At 34.1% G+C, this 18,039-nt stretch overlaps 1 protein-coding gene across 2 annotated transcripts; it reads right to left on the bottom strand.

Moving 5' to 3' along the window:
• Window positions 1-4,205: 4,205 nt before the first annotated feature.
• On the bottom strand, window positions 4,206-16,678 carry LOC133309704 (fe-S cluster assembly factor HCF101, chloroplastic). 2 transcript variants are annotated; one of them, XM_061510502.1, is made up of 15 exons: window positions 16,518-16,678; window positions 16,289-16,435; window positions 14,502-14,644; window positions 14,369-14,419; window positions 13,980-14,135; window positions 13,400-13,543; window positions 13,175-13,317; window positions 12,815-12,884; window positions 12,308-12,403; window positions 12,009-12,098; window positions 11,806-11,859; window positions 7,354-7,477; window positions 6,590-6,714; window positions 5,362-5,484; window positions 4,206-4,562 (listed from the first exon to the last, which is right to left on the bottom strand). In XM_061510502.1, exons 1-15 carry the CDS (start codon window positions 16,588-16,590, stop codon window positions 4,491-4,493), a joined length of 1,611 nt encoding a protein of 536 aa, XP_061366486.1. In that variant the 5' UTR covers window positions 16,591-16,678; the 3' UTR covers window positions 4,206-4,490. The 2 variants fall into 2 exon arrangements, with proteins under 2 accessions (XP_061366486.1, XP_061366487.1); XM_061510503.1 differs by having other exon boundaries at window positions 16,289-16,416; window positions 16,529-16,648.
• Window positions 16,679-18,039: the final 1,361 nt, after the last annotated feature.

Below are 18,039 nucleotides of genomic sequence, written 5' to 3'. Positions count from 1 at the left end.
TTGGAGTATTGTCATAGTTATTATTTTCTTGATTCGAACCGGAAAGTTTTGATTAAGTGAACGAATTATTTATCACTTGAATGAATAGTTCTTGGTCCCAAGAAGAATTCCAGGCAAAAAAAATTAATATATTATATTTTAAATAAAAAATTATGCATTTATTACAGTTTTGCAAAAAATTACATATTTCTTACACAATGTCACGTCCTTCTTGGGTGTCACATATCACGTCCAATGAGGACGTCACGTCCTGGTGGGTCACGCCTGAACCAGGCGTGACAAGTGACGCCTAAAAGGGGCGTCACTCACTGACCCTATATAAATCCTCATTTTTGCAATTTCACTCTCACTCTAACCTCTCTCTAACCAAGTTGTGCTCTCAACCGTACATGAAATTTTCTGTAGCGAAGCTCTGCTAACTTAGGTAAGTTCCTAATACCTGCTATGCATACGTTTAAATTACAGTGCTACGTTACAAATATGTTAGGATTTATCATATATTATTGACTTAGACAATAATGATAGTGACTTAGAAATTTTGTACCATGCTATGAACGTTGTAATGAGTTAGTAATTTTTTTGTTACGTAGCTATTATTATTATTATTTAATTATGCATTGGGGTTTAGCGTATATTAGTGATTTAGAAAATAGTGATAGTGACTTCGTAATTTTTGTACCATGTTATGAATGTTGTAGTGTATTAAGAACTTTTTAGTGACTTAGGTGTTATTATTATTATATAATTATGAAATTATTAGTGACTTAGGGTTTAGTATTATGTCATTACGATTTAATTAGTGTCCGAGGTTTTATTATTATTTCATTACAAATAAATTAGTGTACTACGTATTAATATTATGTCATTAATTACGATTGTAGTAAATACGTAGGGTTTATGCTTAATAATTTTGATAATAAATTAGGGCATTGCCTAATTAATTTGTACATAAAATTTGCTGTTACATGTGATTAATTTCAATGTTGTTTTATATTATATAGTTTTTTATCATGGGTGATTCATCATCATCTGCAGGTTCTGCATCCGATCAAGATCCAGAGCCTACTGATCCTACTATGTACATCATACCTGGGCTGTATAGATGGGAGGTCCTTCGGAAGAGGACGCAGAGTTCCCATATTTCATAGCTAGTGTGAAATACGGAACATGTGCGTAAGTTGAAGACCAGGTGTGGCAAACCATAGGGGGGCCACCTGCCGGCACTATTCCAGAGGTTGTCGTCGACTACCTCACACATGCTGGATTTATACATATTGCACGCATGCGACATATCCAGGTATGCAATTTCTGACGTTAGAATTTATGTGATTATTCAATATATTGACTTAACATGTGATAATTGTATACTTTATTTCAGATTGATGCCCCATTGATTAGTGCTATACGTTCCACATGACACAAGTGAGATGACTATCACCTTGCAGGATGTGGTCGGCATACTGGGATTGCCTACTGACAGGTCTGGAGGTTTGTCGGCTAGTCTAGTTGCTTGGGGGAGGATTTGATGAGATTGACAGTTTCAGCTGGGGATCTGCGGTTCTAGCACACTTGTTCAGGACTTAACTTCTGACGAATTCTCTGATGCAGTTCGTTAATGGTTGCGCTGCGTTGGATACGTGTCTGCCTTTTTTCACCTTCAAATATGACACATCGTCGACCTTCTACCTTCCTACCATTGTAATATAACACAACACGAACAAAATCAGAATGTGAACTCATGTTTAAATGGAATAACAAATAAAATAAAAATACTAAATTAAAGATAACAATTGTTTATGTAAAATGTAAGAATTGATGGTAGAAAAAAGATGTGAAGAGTGCATATAGTGGTAGGAGATTATATAGAGTTTTTTTATTCATTCACGCCCAGGGAGCATACGGACTGCATGTGTCACGCCCAAATTGGACGTCACATGCGACGCCCCATTTAAGCGTCATGTGAAGAGTGCATAGAGTGGTAGGAGATTATATAGAGTTTTTTGATCCATTCACGCCCTGGGAGCATCAGGACTGCATATGTCATGCTCAAATTGGACGTCACATGTGATGCCCCATTTAGGCGTCACCCATGTGGGTGTCACGCTTAAATGGAACGTCATATGTGATGTCTAATTTGTGCTTGACATTGTGCAGCAGATTCGTAATTTTTTTGTAAAACTTTAATAAATTCATAATTTTTTATTTAAAATACATTTTTGCCAAGAATTCCATATAGCTTTTTTCGAAATTCTGAAAATGTATTACCTAGATTTGTAAAAAAAAATCATACTAAATTAAAGTGAAAAGGCATAATTAGATGGAGCCAAATGAATGCAATAAAGAAAGAACGTCGTAATCACGCCATAATAAAGTAACCATATAATGTCACAAAGTTCGTCATCACAAAAGTTGAGAATTGACAGCAGGAGCAGAAAGTTAGATAGGAAATTTAAAGCTATATATAAAGAGGAAAAGTATGAGGGCAATTGCGTGAGTAAATGTAGCCCCTAAAGTTGAATAGTACACCCAACCTTCATTGTCCCATAAAAATCTCCTACTGGGTCTCTTCTTATTAATTGGCCGGTTCCTGATATCGCTACTTCAATTGGGACTCATCAAGGCATTTTTAATGCTCTTTAAATGACGTTTTCGTTTATCCTTTTCCTGAAAAACAACCACTTTCAACTTGCACCAATCAATGGGAATTGGGAGTCATATTCATATATATGTTTAGAAAAGAGATTTTTTTTAGTAACCAAAAATAATTATGTCTTACGATAAGGTATAGTTATAATTTTAAAAGTTTTTTTTCTCTCTCCTCAAAATGTTGCTGATGTGTCGGAAAGAGAAAAAATAACTTTGATATTACAACTATGTTTTATCAATAAGACATAGTTATTTTTAGTTGCTGTCAAGAAAAATTCTTCTTTAAAAGGAGAAGTTGAGGATCCATTAACGAGACTTAAGATTTGATTTTATTTTTTTAATATTTTCATACTTCAAATATTGAATATTTATATTTAGGTAGGATAGGAACTTGAAAAATAAAGCTAATAGGAATAAGCAAGAAGTTAAATTTGTTATTTGCACATAGATATAGTTCTTTTTGAATTAAGAATTCTGAAATGTTTGTAGTATTGCAATGAATTGATTTATTGGTATTTTGAATTTGGAACATGGTTGATTATTTTATTTATTTTAGTTAATTAATGTGTAATGTTATATTTGAATTTCTTGAAGGTTTATTTATTTTCAACTGGTATTTATTTTAGTTTTATTTAAAACGAGATGCAATTGTTACTACATTATAAAAAAAATTACGAATATGAACTTATAAACTTAGAGGAAGGATATTCTTACTACCAAAATTTTCTACTACCAATTTCCTACCTATCTAATCACCATTTAATTAAAGAGAGAATGCTAAAAAGTTTTTGAAAAAGAGAAAATGTTGATCAAACAGTGATTAGATAGGTAGTGAGTTGGTAGTAGAAGATTTTAGTAGTAAGAATATCCCTCCTCATAAACTTAATACATCACTAAGAATAATTTAAAGTGACGACTAAGGAGATTTTCACTATTTAATGGTAAAAATTATTAATTACTAAAAGTAATTTATGTGATGATTCTTTTGTCATATTTAATTACGTTTTTTTGTTATAATAGATGTCTTCTTTAATTGGGGTTTAAGTTAATATCATAATTCAACAGTGACTTAAACTTATTCCGATAATTTGAATTACTGTCATAAGACTCTCTTGGTAAATGGTAACAACTTTTTATCATCACAAAAGATACATTTTGGTATATACTTCTTCCTTCAGCAAATACTTACGTTTATGACTCGCTACCAATCTTAAGTTTGATGCATAGTGTATATATAGGATATTTATATGGTACATCATTGGTCAATACACAGCGCTTAAAAATTACTGTTAAAGAATTCACAAGTTTGTTATGTTGTAAGAGACAATTTAATCTCTTATACATACATAAAAATGTGAGTGTGTGGAATCTATATAAGACCATATGAAAAGAAGAGAGAGAAAAAAAAAAACATGGACCTCATACACTTTTATATAAATTAAATTATTTCTACAACATGAAAAATATTAGTTTCTTTTTTTATATTTTCGTATAAATTCTGTTAATACTTTTAGGTTTAATTCAATTTTTTATTTTTGGTAAAAAAGTTTAGGATGAAAATGATGCAGATTTTCTGTTAACATTACTATACGAAGATTCAAAGTTGAAAAATAAATGCTATACTCAACGAAACAAAAGAGAGGGAAAAAAAAAAAAAAAACTTGAGGAGTTCAGTGAATCTCAAGATCAACCTATTACTTACAGAATGCTGTATCAAACTCTAACAATATGCCTATTGGTTGAAGCAGATTTGAAGGACTAATGAAGCTATCATACATGCATGGCTTTGCCATTCCCACAAGTGCATCAATGTAACCCATCTGATTTTTTCAACAGCCAATACGTCAAGCTTGCACAGTTGGTTGAAGAACATCAACTAGCCGTTCCATGGTCTGCAGCTGATCATAAGGAGCAATCTGCATCATATGGAAGAAGTCAAAATTAACTATAGAACACGGTAGCTTAACACTTAACACTATACAACTAACAATGGTGGCCTATATTAAAATAATGTCTAAATTTGACTATTGCACGCTAAGGAGATATAATATAAAATTATTGATGAGCTTTTACTTAACAGCTCAAGTTATTAGATTGAGTTGGTTGCTTTATAGCCTCTGTACGGATACTGTCCATCCTTCAAGCCCCTCACTTTCTAGTAGAATCCCACTTTCTGGTGGAATTAAGTCAGCATAAGGTAGAACAAAAAAAAAAAATGGGTGGGCTTGAGCATAGTTTGGTCAAACACAAATGTTTGGTTTGAAGGCTACTCTCCTTAAATGAAGCCAAGTCAAAAGTTTAGTTTTGACCAAATGTTTGGTTTGAGGCTGTTGAGATATATAAAACCATTAATGTGACCTCACCCAATAGCTTAAGCTTTTGAGTTGAATTGGTTCTTTACATGGTATCAGAGCCTCGTGTCCTGGGTTCGATCTTCGCCGCCCCCCACTTTATTTCAAGTGGAATTTCTTTGTTCGCACAGGTAGCCCAGTGGGCTCTCGTGTGAGGAGGCGTGTTGAGATATATAAAACCATTAACGTGGCCTCAGCCAACAGCTTAAGCTTTTGAGTTGAATTGGTTCTTTACAGAGGCTACCCTCCTAAGATGAAGCCAAGTCCAGACTTTAGTTCTAGCTAAGAACAATTGATATGTTAAAAATTTACAATTTAAAGCTTTGTTTTTTCTTGGGAATTATCACATCTGACTTGTTATCACCTGATTAAACCCGTCGGGCCATGTTATTGAAACTGCATAATTTCCCATTGGCTGAATATCTTCAGGTTCAATATCTTCAGCAACATCAGTGTACTGCAATTTCTGCTCCCCGGTCCATTCATCCTGTTGTAAATAAAATTACTCCTGATGAAATGGATACCTAAATTGAATATGACATGCAGAAGAAGACCCATGCATGCATGGATTAAATTAAATCAAAAACAGATTACTGGTCAAGGTGCACTTTTTTCTTCTTAGAAAGCAACATTTTTTATTTTATTTTTTATATCTCAGGTATTCAAAGTATCTGGTATGGACTTTCTGTCACAACAATCCAGTCTAATCAACCAATCTCTTTGAATTCCAAATAATTTTCCAAAAAGTTCCCCTTGACTTTTCAACTCAAAACAGAACTCAATTAGAGTATAGAGATTGCAGTTTTCTGTCACGAAAGAGACTTTTGGCTTTAGCTTACTGAATTCCAATGACAAAAGCATCATCACATTGAAGAGACAAAATAATATAATAGCATAAAACAATGTACTCCTCCCAACAGTTTGCTTTGTAATATGGACAACGAACAGTTTATCTATAACATCTGAGTTTGTTATTATGTCATGCAATAACCTTCAAATCTATCCTTTCATTTTATTTTTATACTTCTTTCTCCACTTTTCATAACTTGTGGCCCATCATTTCTTTTCTTTTATTTTTTTTGGTAGTTGAAAAGTTTAGATGGGGTTTGACACCAGTATACCACCGGGGCCAGGACAGACCCCCCAACCTCTTTGAGGATTTCTAGAAAAAATTACAGATCTCCCACCAACGAGGTCCTCACATCAGCCAGTAGAATTCAAACTCATGCCCTTGTGGGGTATGAGCCTAATCCTTAACCAACTATGTCCACCCTCGTTGGCTGTGGCCAATCATTTCTGGAATCTCTAGTTTACTTCCTATTCCTGCCAAGTTGTTTGACATATTTTGTTTTCATTATTCTAACTTTCTGACTGAACAATACATGAAAAGTTGCAAGTTATTGCAGCCACAATATTTGCTTTGGTGACAAATGATAAATAGTTCCAGCAGTAAACAAATAGGGTTATTCCATCATACGCATGTATATTGATGTTAGCATAATACAAGTTATGCTATGTTAAATAAACTGTAAATTCAACTTTGAATTATTAACAAGCAAAATGCAAAATTTATCTTTCAAATATCCACATACCACACTCTGAGCTGAGCGATCATTCCTTCTCACTGTTGCAGGATGCAGAAAAATTTCTTCATCTGAATCTGGTACCTTCACTTTAATTGCCTTGATTGATTTATCATATGTGACAGCTGTTGAAACTGAATTGAAAGTAAAATATATTTCAATCAAAGAAAAAGCATGAATGCTTAAGAGAAACAGAAATTTTGTATTCATATACATTATGCATTAGATATCAGGAATTTCCTAGATATACTAGTAGGGTTGTACATTGGCTTTGTTGGTTAGGGTTGAAGCACAACCCAAACTTACCCAACAATTTTTAAAATTCTCCAACTCAACCCCATCCAAACTAAGACTCACAAACTGATTAACCCAAACCAGATAGAACAGGGTTGGGTAGGGTTGGTTTATTGGGTTTTTACTTTGCAATGATATTTTTAAATTATTGCCAATAATGTTATGTATTTGTCAAGTTGCCTAAAATTCAATGTATTCAAATTAATGCATGTTTAAAGGAAAAGTGGTACTGTTTCCCTAAAAAGGATCAAATAGAAGAGAGTTGGACTAACCGAAATTGGGAGTCATGCATAAGATAACATTGATTAACAAGAGAAAAGGGAAAAAGCATTTAAACTACCAGAGATTGATCAGTGATCAACAAATTAAAATTTAATACCAGTTACATACAAGTGAGCAACTAGCTTCAGTAGCTTGTTATTAATATATTAGACAAGATGCATTTTCTTCTCAATTATCTTCAAGCAGCAATAGAATACCTTGTTGGCGTATTTTGGCACACTGCTGCACAACACATACTCCTAGATTTTGGAATATCCTGGAAACTTCACCTTGAGGATCAGTCACCACTTCAGGCATTCCACTATCTCCAGAAGCAGATAGCTGTGACAATTATTCAAATAAACTTGACCTCTCAAATCCTAGTTTGCATTTAACAACATAGCAAGCACATTGAGAGTTTGAGATTGGCGTAAACATAAAATATGAAATAACTAAACAAACTCATCATGTACTGCAAACTTAATGTGTCATAGAACAAGCTCCTATAAAATTTACAAGTTAGCGAGCACTGGCGCACCTATTTTTGGTTATTTAATACAGTTGAAACATTAAAACTGCCAGATGAGTATCAAACAAGTCTACTTGAATTTCCCATTTTTGTAAATTTCCTCTCTTCTTTATATGATTTATAAACAGCTTATATCAGGATGGATCATGGTTTTGATATGCCAAATAAAAAAATTTCTTCAAATAAAACTGCAATTTTGTTAATGGAAAAAGAAAGGAGAGAAAGGTGAGTACTTTTTAACTCAAGATGTGTCCTTTTTTTACTTTTAAGTTGCTTTAACTTGAAAGTATGACACCAGTGTTTATATCAAATTGTGATTTTAATTTTGAGAATTCTGTAAACAAGGCTCACAAGTTGTTGTATCTGTCTACTGAAGGTATACTTCATTTAACACTACCCTTTAGTTGGCTAACATATTTGTGTCCCCTATTCCTACTCCAGTGTTGATTTCTGGGAAGATGCATAAAATAAAAATGCTTCTTTGGCATGGTAAAGATGATGAGATTACCAGAACAGAGGTGCCGTTACATTGCAAAGACAAGGGCCAAAAGTTTGGAATTTTTGGGAAGTTGAGACTACTCTTTATGTAAAATAGATATGGAGTTCAGTAGAAAGGAACTTTTATGAAGGAGGAAAGTGGAGACAAAATGTGGTCTTTATGTGGAAAGACCATGTGAAAAGTTCTGCATTCTCTTTCAAGTTTCCTTCATTTTAAGGTGGGCAAATAGCGATGATGCTTAGTTCAGGTTGAAAGTTAAAATTTGAGTTACTTGACATTCAAGCAACTCGCTCATGAGGGTGAAAAACAAAAAAAAAATTGTTAATCGATGCGGAACCCACAACTCTTTACCGTCCTCATGAGTCTCTTAGGATCTACCCAGTGGCGGAGCCAGTCCATTCATTGAGCTAGGGCCAACAAAAATTTAGGTGGGGCTTGACACTAAATTTTATCCAGAAATTTAGCCACGGTTATTTAGCCACGTTATAATTTTCGAATTTTAGCCCGGGTCAATCCCCACCCTGTCCTTAAGTGGCTCCGCCACTGGATCATCTACCCGTTAAAACACACATGGGGTTTTAGGATTACCTTTGATCACTTGAAGATGCCAAAGGGGATGGAATCCTCTAACATTGATCCACACGATCGTCTCTTGATTGCAAGCGGAACCTTTCTCCTTGATCCCTCCTTCTCCTTGGTAGCTTGCTAGGCGATGGCAAGTTGGAGGCTATCAAGTGTTTGGGTTTAATTTCCTCAAGACTATAATGGTGTCTTGAGGTTAGGTGGGGCGCAACAATGGAGGAAGATGAAAGGTGTAAGAAGATTAAGCAAAACTAGAGGTGGTAAATGAATCAGGGGCCTTTGGCTCGGCTCGTGAAGGCCTGAGCTTACTTCTCTAAAATTTGTTGTTAGAACCAGGCTTAGACTTGTATAAAAGCTCGTTTAATAAAAAGGCCTCAGGCTCCAATTCACAAGCTCGGTCTTAGAGCCTCTCAGGTTGGCCTAATATATTAATTTTTATTTTTATTATATATTTTTTATACTACTTGTAATAGCCCTCTCTCTCTCCTCAATCCATTTCACCCCATTTTATTGGTTAAACAGACTTTTTGAATGATTTTGTTCTATATTATATTGTTTGGATATACATTGAATTTATGAATATTTATGGAATTACTAGTTCTGTTGATTGTATATTCTGTCTGGATAAATTTTTGTTGTCTTATTTTTTTGAAATAGTCTAAACCAGACTTTTATTTTTTGTAAATAAGTCAGGCTACATGCCGATAATTATATTCATAATAGATAATAGACTTGGTCAGGTTGACACATTTAAACACAGGCTTAGCCTTTTAAGATCAAAGCTTGGTTTGCCTCGGCCCGTCAACACCCCTAAGCAAAACTATGGTTCTTGATTCATCATGTGGGGCACAATTTTCATGAAGGGAACATGCAGGGGCGCCACTTTTCAGCTCACTTTATTAGGATATGATCCTATTTTGGATGATGCTTGAACAGCCCAATCCAAGAGGATTATTTGTTCCTCTTTGGATTTTATCTTATCATGAAATTGGAGAACAATTCTCTTCATTTGAATTCAAAATTCAAATGGCCTATGCAGGCTCTTCATGAAATTCGAAATTCAAGATTGGTTTCTTGAACTATCTTGAATATGTGTTCCAATCATGAAAAATTAACTTGAATTCGAAATTCAAGTTTAATCGATCCTATCCATGTTGTTTGAATTTCAAAATGGATCTAGAACCTTCCATTTTAAATTCGACGATAGCACCATCCTGTCCTCGTGGTTGTTGCTTCAACAACCTTATTTGAATTCGTAATTCAAAAAATAGTGTTGTTGCAAGAAGCCTTATCAAATCCCTATTGTATAGAGCTTTGATAAAATTATCCCTAACCACTTAACCTCTTGAAATCGAATTCGAATTTAAATTTCAAACTCAAATCCAATCTTTTCCTAGTTCGTAATTTAAATTTGAATTCAAATTCAAAATTCAAAATTTCAAATTCAAATTACGATTTGTGCCAAAACTCATTTTGATCCAATCAACTCTTTGACTCACTAGGACTTATAGCCCAAGAACCTATCGGGCCTTCTAACACATTTGGGCCTATTAATAGAGAAACTAATTTCACCACTAAAGCCCAAATGGGACGCATGGTGCAATCGGGTTTGGAGTCCCACTCCAACCCAATTTCCTTATAGGCTTGACAAAGCCCAATAACAAATTATTGGCCCAAACTTGCTATAACATGCAATCAAGAACGACCTTGGTGTGTGACCCATTAGGCCCAATTAGTCACTGTCATAGATAAACTTCGATCAATTAAACTTCTTTAATGGACCTAATTTATCTAATGACCACATAAGACACTAGCAATGCTCTGCGGCCCCAGAACTAATTGAGTTGACCTTTCTAATTTGAATACCATGCCAGCTCATTTCTCATACCGTCATTCACATTTAGTCGAGAGAAAGGATAGAGTAACATATCTCTTGGTTGACTAAAAACTAGGAATCCTCTTTTATAAACTCTAAGGCGGATCCAAGACTCTTCATGATTATCCCTTACTGTGCATAGATTCCCGAGTCTAATAGAAGTTATCCAAGTCCAACCGGTCTTGTGAACAACTAATCCCTTGTAGGGGACTATGATTCTTATCGGCATGTTCATCTATACCATGTATTCGAGTTATACCCAAGAGTACATTATTCTCCCCATTTTCAGGCGGATAGAATTGTACAGCCAAAGTATAACCTTAGGACAGAGTGTTCGATGACATCCTCAAGTCTAGGACGATCTGCACTACCAAATGATGAGAGACATTACAAATCCAATGATACTTTCTACAATGAATCCTTGTGGAGTTTCTTGGCGGATCAGTTTAGTGTCATCTGTTCTCTAACAAATTCAGCTACGACATTAGCTAAGGCATCACTATGCCTACATTCCATGAGGTCCCAACCTTGTTTATCCATACAAGTAGTAGATGATGTCGTACTAGTTTTATCGAGATCACTAACGCCCTATCTTGGTGATTCAATACTAGGAACTACTTTCAAGCGATAGACATGTAGTGCACTCGAGTCCTCAAAATCATGATCCCTATCATAGATCCTCGAGGGAACACCTGTTCTATCCCTAGGGCCTTTATTTTTAAATGCATATTGACCATAAAATACAGGCGAGAACATAAATAAGATAAAGATAAAGTATGCTTAAATAAATTAATCATGAAATACCAAACAGTAAAAGGTGTTCATCTGATAAAGCAGATTGTCTCTAGGACACCTATATACTAACACGTGGCAAATTTAAAGCAATTCTTGAGGTGAAGTGTTGTATCCCCCTTTAATCACCCTTGCATGATTGGGGGTTGGAAATGGTAGAGTATTAGTCTTCAACTCGTCTTATCGGATAAACTGTGAAGGATAAGGATATGTTTCCCTGGTAGTAGCTGGCTAAAAATATTTTGTTCTTGGTTTTTTAACTCAAGTTACACTACCATGCAATCCAAGGAAATAACTGAAAATACAAGCCACAGATGTAGAACACAATTTAACATGCGAGAGCAGAGCAGAAAGATATGAAGTATAAAGGATGAAAGTAACATGAGACATACAGTTGGTCTAATAGGCAGATCAAATAGATGAGGTATTCCAAACTGCTCAACAACCTGCAAATATGATCAAACATCAAACCATCAAACATGTGCCACAGACAATACATAATTGTTTTATATTAAGTATCATGAACATGTCTATAGTTTTTCCTTAAATATGATGAAGCAGATAAAAAGTTAACAATGAGAGATGCTATCCATGCCTGAGAACCTGAACCTCTGCCAAATGGGTAATATCGTTTTCCATCAGCATCAAAATGACACATGTTCTCCACAACAGCAACGCAAGGAACCTTATGCGTTAACAGACAAAAAAATATAAGTATCAAATGTGAATATTATCAAATATATATGACTCATATTATGACTAGCAAATACCTTGGGAAACTTTTGTTTTTTTATAAATGTCAAACAGATGAAGGATAAAAATAATGCAAAACAGTTACAAGCATGGCATAGAAATAACAAAATGGAATATGTCATCAAAGTGTAGAAGAGCCACCTTAAGTTTTGAAAACATCCGAACTCCTTTTGCAACATCAATGAATGATAGCTTTTGAGGAGTGGTAACAATTACAGCAGCAGTTAATGGGACTATCTAAAGAAATATGCAACCAAAATTGAATGAGAATCAGGGACTAAAAAACATTGGCAAACAATTAAAGTATATGCACTATACAAGCTTCACAAGCCAAATGTGATTGAGCTGGCCAGATTTCAACCCAAAGGTGTTCGGGTTGGACCAGATTTCATCTGAATATCAGTACAAAAGTAATCAGGTAGCCCTGATTTCAGCTCCAAGGTGATCAAGCTAACCCGATTCTCGGCCTGAAGTTGATTGGGCCAAATTGGCTGTTATCATTTCAGCCCAAAGGTGATAAAGCTGGCCTAATTCCAGCCCCATCGTGGCAGTCAAAATGCAATGTGAAACAAGCTAAAGGGATAACGAGTGAGAAGAAAGTATGAAATAGAACAAGTTAGTGTCAGTATCAGTTCATCAGTCCTGAACCTGGCATAAAGTGAGTTGAATATCTCCAGTTCCAGGTGGCATGTCAATGACAAGGTAATCCAGCTCACCCCTACATTGTGTAGAACAAATTAAGACCACAAATCCAACAGAACGTATTTGATCTTATATCTTATATCTGGAGAGGACTAAAAGGATTACTATATGAATATAGTTTATTTAATCTTTAATGCATACTCTGGGGTGGACCAATAACTCGAATAATATAAAAATATCAGCAGAACACAATAAATACAATACAAAGTCCTATAAAATGACATGGTTTGTTATGTCATATATAGCGTATAACTTTTTTCTCCATTTTCTGGTTTGTAAATTTTTATGCTTTTCAGAAATGTATACCACTCAGTAGTAGTCAGAAGTTGGTTAATGACTCCAGAAACCATGGGGCCACGCATTATTGCACGTCCTTGTCCAGCAAATCCAAAAGAGACCAACTTGACTCCCAAGTATTCAGTGGGAATTATGGTCCTCTTCTCTGCATTCTGCAGCAAGACTCTAAACAATTAAGTTTGCAGCACTTTACTCAACTACATATTAAAAATCATTTGAGTTATCATATATTACCATTTCTAACAGTCGATTTTCAGGAGAGACCATAGTTGGTAAGCTTGGACCATAAACATCTGCATCAAATATACCAACTCTAGCACCCATATCGGCCAAAGTGTAAGCAAGGTTTACTGCTACAGTTGATTTCCCCACGCCCCCCTGCAATTTTGACATAAAAGGCATTCACGACATGAAATACAAATCATGGTAAATAGATTGGCTCATACTTCCAACCAGCAAAATTTTTAAACTTCAACCCATAGTTGAAACAGTAAGTTGTTTTTTCAGAAGCATTCTTCAAATGCATTTAATAGAAAACAAAAAAATAAATGGATATTTTTTTCTTTAAGCATGGAGTTTGTGTTCCATTAAAAACCCAAGGGAAATTTTTCAGGTGTTATATATCAGACTACCATACATAATAAGAAAAAGGTTCTACTTAACGCATATAGATACCACAAAGTCTTTAAACAACAGGAGTAAGGGACGAATTTGTGAAAAAAATATTGACAAGAAAGCACCCCAAGTTATGGTAAATAACTTAATAAGACAAGACCAACATATGATGAAGAAAAAACCTCCCAAAAAGATCAACCTTGCAACTGGACACAGCCACAATATTCGAAATTGTCCGTAGACCTGCGGGAAGTTGCTCTGCAAATATGGGTCTTGCTGGCTGTGCAGACATTGTGACTTTTACATTCTTGACCCAGGGGAGCATTGCCACCACTTCGTTTGCCTTCTGCTCAAACTGTCATGCATACACATTTATTTATAGTCTCAACAACACATCAGACTCAAACATCACATTTAGGGATGGGAGAATGGAACATAATCAATTAGGAAACCTTCCTATCTTTATAATGGAAAATAGATGCAATATTTCATTTATTATCCCTGTCATGTATGAGTTTACACAACAAAATATCTTCCATTCTAACCTACATCAGCTATAGCTCAAACAACGGCAATTGTGTCATTTACCACGTCCTTGATTGGACATGCTGGTGTAGTGAGCTCTAACCGAAACGATACCTGAGATTCAAAGGAAAATTTTTGGTAAGAACATTATCATTTACATGTGTTGCAGAAAGTTTCAGGCCTGTGCTTTTAAGACCTCTCCTAGAGCTTTATCAATCTGCAGATCTTTCACAAATCCACATGTAACAATATCTGTTCCAAAGTCTGGATCAATAATCTGAGACAAGGCTTTCAACACATCATCCTCAGCTGTTCCAGTGGATAGTGAAGAATTGCCAACTGCATACATTAGAAAAGACTAAATGAAACTAAAACAACGTTGAATATGAAAATCCACTGAATTAGAGCTCCCTTAATAAACCATTTCTTGGTTGTGTGGTGGTTAAACAACTTAAGAATGTTACTTCATACATGAGTCATTAGGGTGTGGACAACTTCTTGCCTGTATATTCCTTACCATTCTATCATCTGACAGACATGACTTCCACACACACATCATAAATCTTCACTAGTTATACAATCTCACTTTTCTCAACCTTCATATCATTCAAAATTCTAATGCACTTGCTGAATGTGAATATAAACCGATGGAGTGATCCACAAAAAAGAAATTTTTTGAAATTCAATCTAAAACATTTGATGCGAATCCTGGATTACAGCCAGAAGTTTTTGAGATTTATCCAAATGATAGATACGAAAATTGAAAAGCTTATTTACACACACAAAAGAAAAGTTCTTGTTAAGTGTCAACCAAGATATCATGAATTCCTAAAAGGACAATTTGGGTTGGCTTTTCATAAACATTTGAATTCTATTTATTTATTGATTAACTTTTATGAATGTATAAATTGCCTCACCAGCCAAATCTGCCACTGGAAGGGGCATATACATTGAACTTCCAACCCGATCCCAACTTTTAAGATTAGCTGAGTGTAAATACCCATTTTGGAAACAAATTATAATTCACAATAGGAGAAATTCACATTGATATATTGGACAATTATGTCTAGCATCAAAGAATAGGAATAATTTATATAGTTTCCACCTATTCAAGTAGGCCTAAATCCCAAACTTCATCCTCTGACAAACATCCTATTTTAATTCTTCGATCTCGTATAGCTAGCTTTCTCCAACAACTAATGTAAAGAACCAATTCAACAAAAGCTTAAGCTATTGGGTGAGGTTACATTAATGATTTTATATATCTCAACACGCCCACTCACACGAGAGTCCACTGGGCTTGAAGAGTGGACAATGCACAGACCCACCTACCTGTGCGAAGAAAGAAATTCCACTAGAAAGAAAGTGGGGGGCGGTGAGGATCGAACCCTCTACACCGAGGCTCTGATATCAACATGAAAAAGTAGTGAAATATATTATTGAATTGTGTTTTACAACTGTATAAGAGCTCTCTATTTAAAGAGACTATACGTGTTATCAAAAAAAAAAAAAGAGAGACTATACGAGCTAATGGGCTAAGCCCAAAGAAGATTCTAGAATGAATAAATAAATAAATAAATACAATTATTTACAACACCTAATTTGTACAGAAATGGGCAGAAAGAACCCAAAATTTATTGCCAAACAAACATGTGAATACATATTCATTTCACCCCAAAATAGAATTATGAAGTTCTGCTCATTTATCAATCCTGCTAAGATTTTATGACAGGTTAACAAAGCTTGCGTGAGCTTAAGGTTGGTCAAGCACTGAATTTAAGTTCACACAGACATAACCAACAAACCCAGAAACAGGGAACTTGAAATTTTCATTATAAAACAGTTCATCCATATAATGATGATACTAATAATGCCCATAACCTTGTTTACAAAACTTCAAGTAAATTCCAAAACTTTTGCATACAATTGAGGTCCATGAATAGAATTAAGCATCTTCCATGCACAGAAAAGGAATAAAATTACCTTCAACAGAAGCAGCTCTGGCAGGACCAGAGGGCAAGATGGTCCTTTTATGAGGGGTCCATGATGAACTTTGGTCCCTTTGGGACTGAAGAGAGAAATGAATGGTAAACAAAGGTGAAGACTTGACACTCAGAGAAGGAAGCAAACCTGCAACAACAAAGAAAGAAAAAAATATGTGATGAGCATATTATATCATATCAAAGGGTGGTTTACAGAATCAGTGGCATACCCCATCTTAACTTTGGTGCTTTTGAGCTTTGGATAGAAAGGTGTGGTGAAGATGGAGCATGAAGAACTTGCATTGTGTGTGTGTGTGTGTGTGTGTGTGTGAGAGAGAGAGAGAGAGAGAGAGAGAGAAGCAGAAGGGTGAGGTGAGTGACAGTTTGTGAGCCTCATGTTTCAGTTGGTACTATTTTCTTTTTCTTTTTTAAAAAAATCCGTTTTCTCGGCCAATCCAATGAAATAAATTTTTTATATATATTATAAGGAAAGAATATTTTTCAGCGTATAAGTTATCTGCATTTATTTTTAAAATGATATTATTTTAGTATTGAAAGCTTAAAAAATTATAAATATAAAGACTATTATAATTCTGAAATAAATTAAAATTACTAAAATACTATGATTTCTGTCCCAAAACGACGTCATATTGGACTTATTGCAGATAACTTATCGGCGTTAATTGCAGAAAAAATAACCCATATTTTAATTTGATTCCGTTGTAAGATTAAAAAAAATTGTATTTTATCTGATTTTTCTTCATCTACTAATTATAATTTAATAAATTATTATTATTATATGGACAAAAATCAACTGCTGAAATGAAAAAAAAAAAAATTATACTAGAATAAAAAAATCTCTTCAATTTCAGTATATTTCAATTTAAGAGTATTCATGATTTGGGTTGAGGAGGTGAAACTCAAGCTAATCTCAATTTGATATTTTAATTAAATTAATTTTTTTTGTTTAATTTGGATACACTCGTAATCCAACTAATTATTAAGTCAAGATAAGGCTGACCCAACTTTTGAATAAAATATATAAATTTAAAAATTATAAAAATTGAGAAAAATTCGTTTACAAATTTTTTTTATAAATTTTTACAAATTATACTATGTACTCACGAAAGTACATAGTGTAACCTAGTGTAGTTCCGAAAGTACATAATATAGTTTGTAAGATTTTGTAAATAAAAAATTTTAAATATAATCCTCCCCTATAAAAATATGATATGTCAGTAAATTTATATATTATTCTTTGCTTTTAAAAAATATAGATTTTAAAATATTATATTACATTAAGTGAAGTTAGATTAATTTAAAATATCACCCAAACTCAATTAAAAAAATGTAAATATGACTTTTAATACTTAAACAAAATTAAATTAACTTCAAGTTCAATCGAAATAGCGGACAGTCATGTACATTTATAATACGTATTATATATACTTTTTTTTTTTGGTGAACATATTATATCCACTTAAATTACACATTAAATCACCAATTGTATTCACACCAATTTTCTAGCACCTTCTTTATTTATTTTTTTTGGTGAAGACACCTTCTTTATTTTTATTGTCATGTGAATCCATCTGTTATAATTTAAGTAGGTGTAATATGTATTTAAGGAGGATTAAAAATGTATCCCCCATGTGCACTCTGATTTATAGGACTTTTTTAAAATTAATTTAATACCTTACATGTAGTTAATTATCATAAAAGTTCATCCATTAATCCTTGCCAATTTATTCT

This window comes from Gastrolobium bilobum, unplaced genomic scaffold (assembly GCF_033153095.1).
Source record: "Gastrolobium bilobum isolate Gb01-03AN ecotype WA unplaced genomic scaffold, APGP_CSIRO_Gbil_v1 utg12305, whole genome shotgun sequence".
NCBI lineage: Eukaryota > Viridiplantae > Streptophyta > Magnoliopsida > Fabales > Fabaceae > Gastrolobium > Gastrolobium bilobum.
Note: the sequence above shows the minus strand (reverse complement) of the source record. Positions and strands in the feature narration are given on the sequence as shown.

Excerpts from the sequence above, each read along its gene's own strand:
- LOC133309704 (XM_061510502.1), bottom strand. The coding sequence starts at position 16,590 with ATGCAAGTTCTTCATGCTCCATCTTCACCACACCTTTCTATCCAAAGC. Across the intron at positions 12,885-13,174 it reads CTTCTGACTACTACTGAGTG|GGGTGAGCTGGATTACCTTG; the intron begins GTATACATTTCT and ends TACACAATGTAG. Across the intron at positions 4,563-5,361 it reads GGCCCGACGGGTTTAATCAG|ATTGCTCCTTATGATCAGCT; the intron begins GTGATAACAAGT and ends CATATGATGCAG.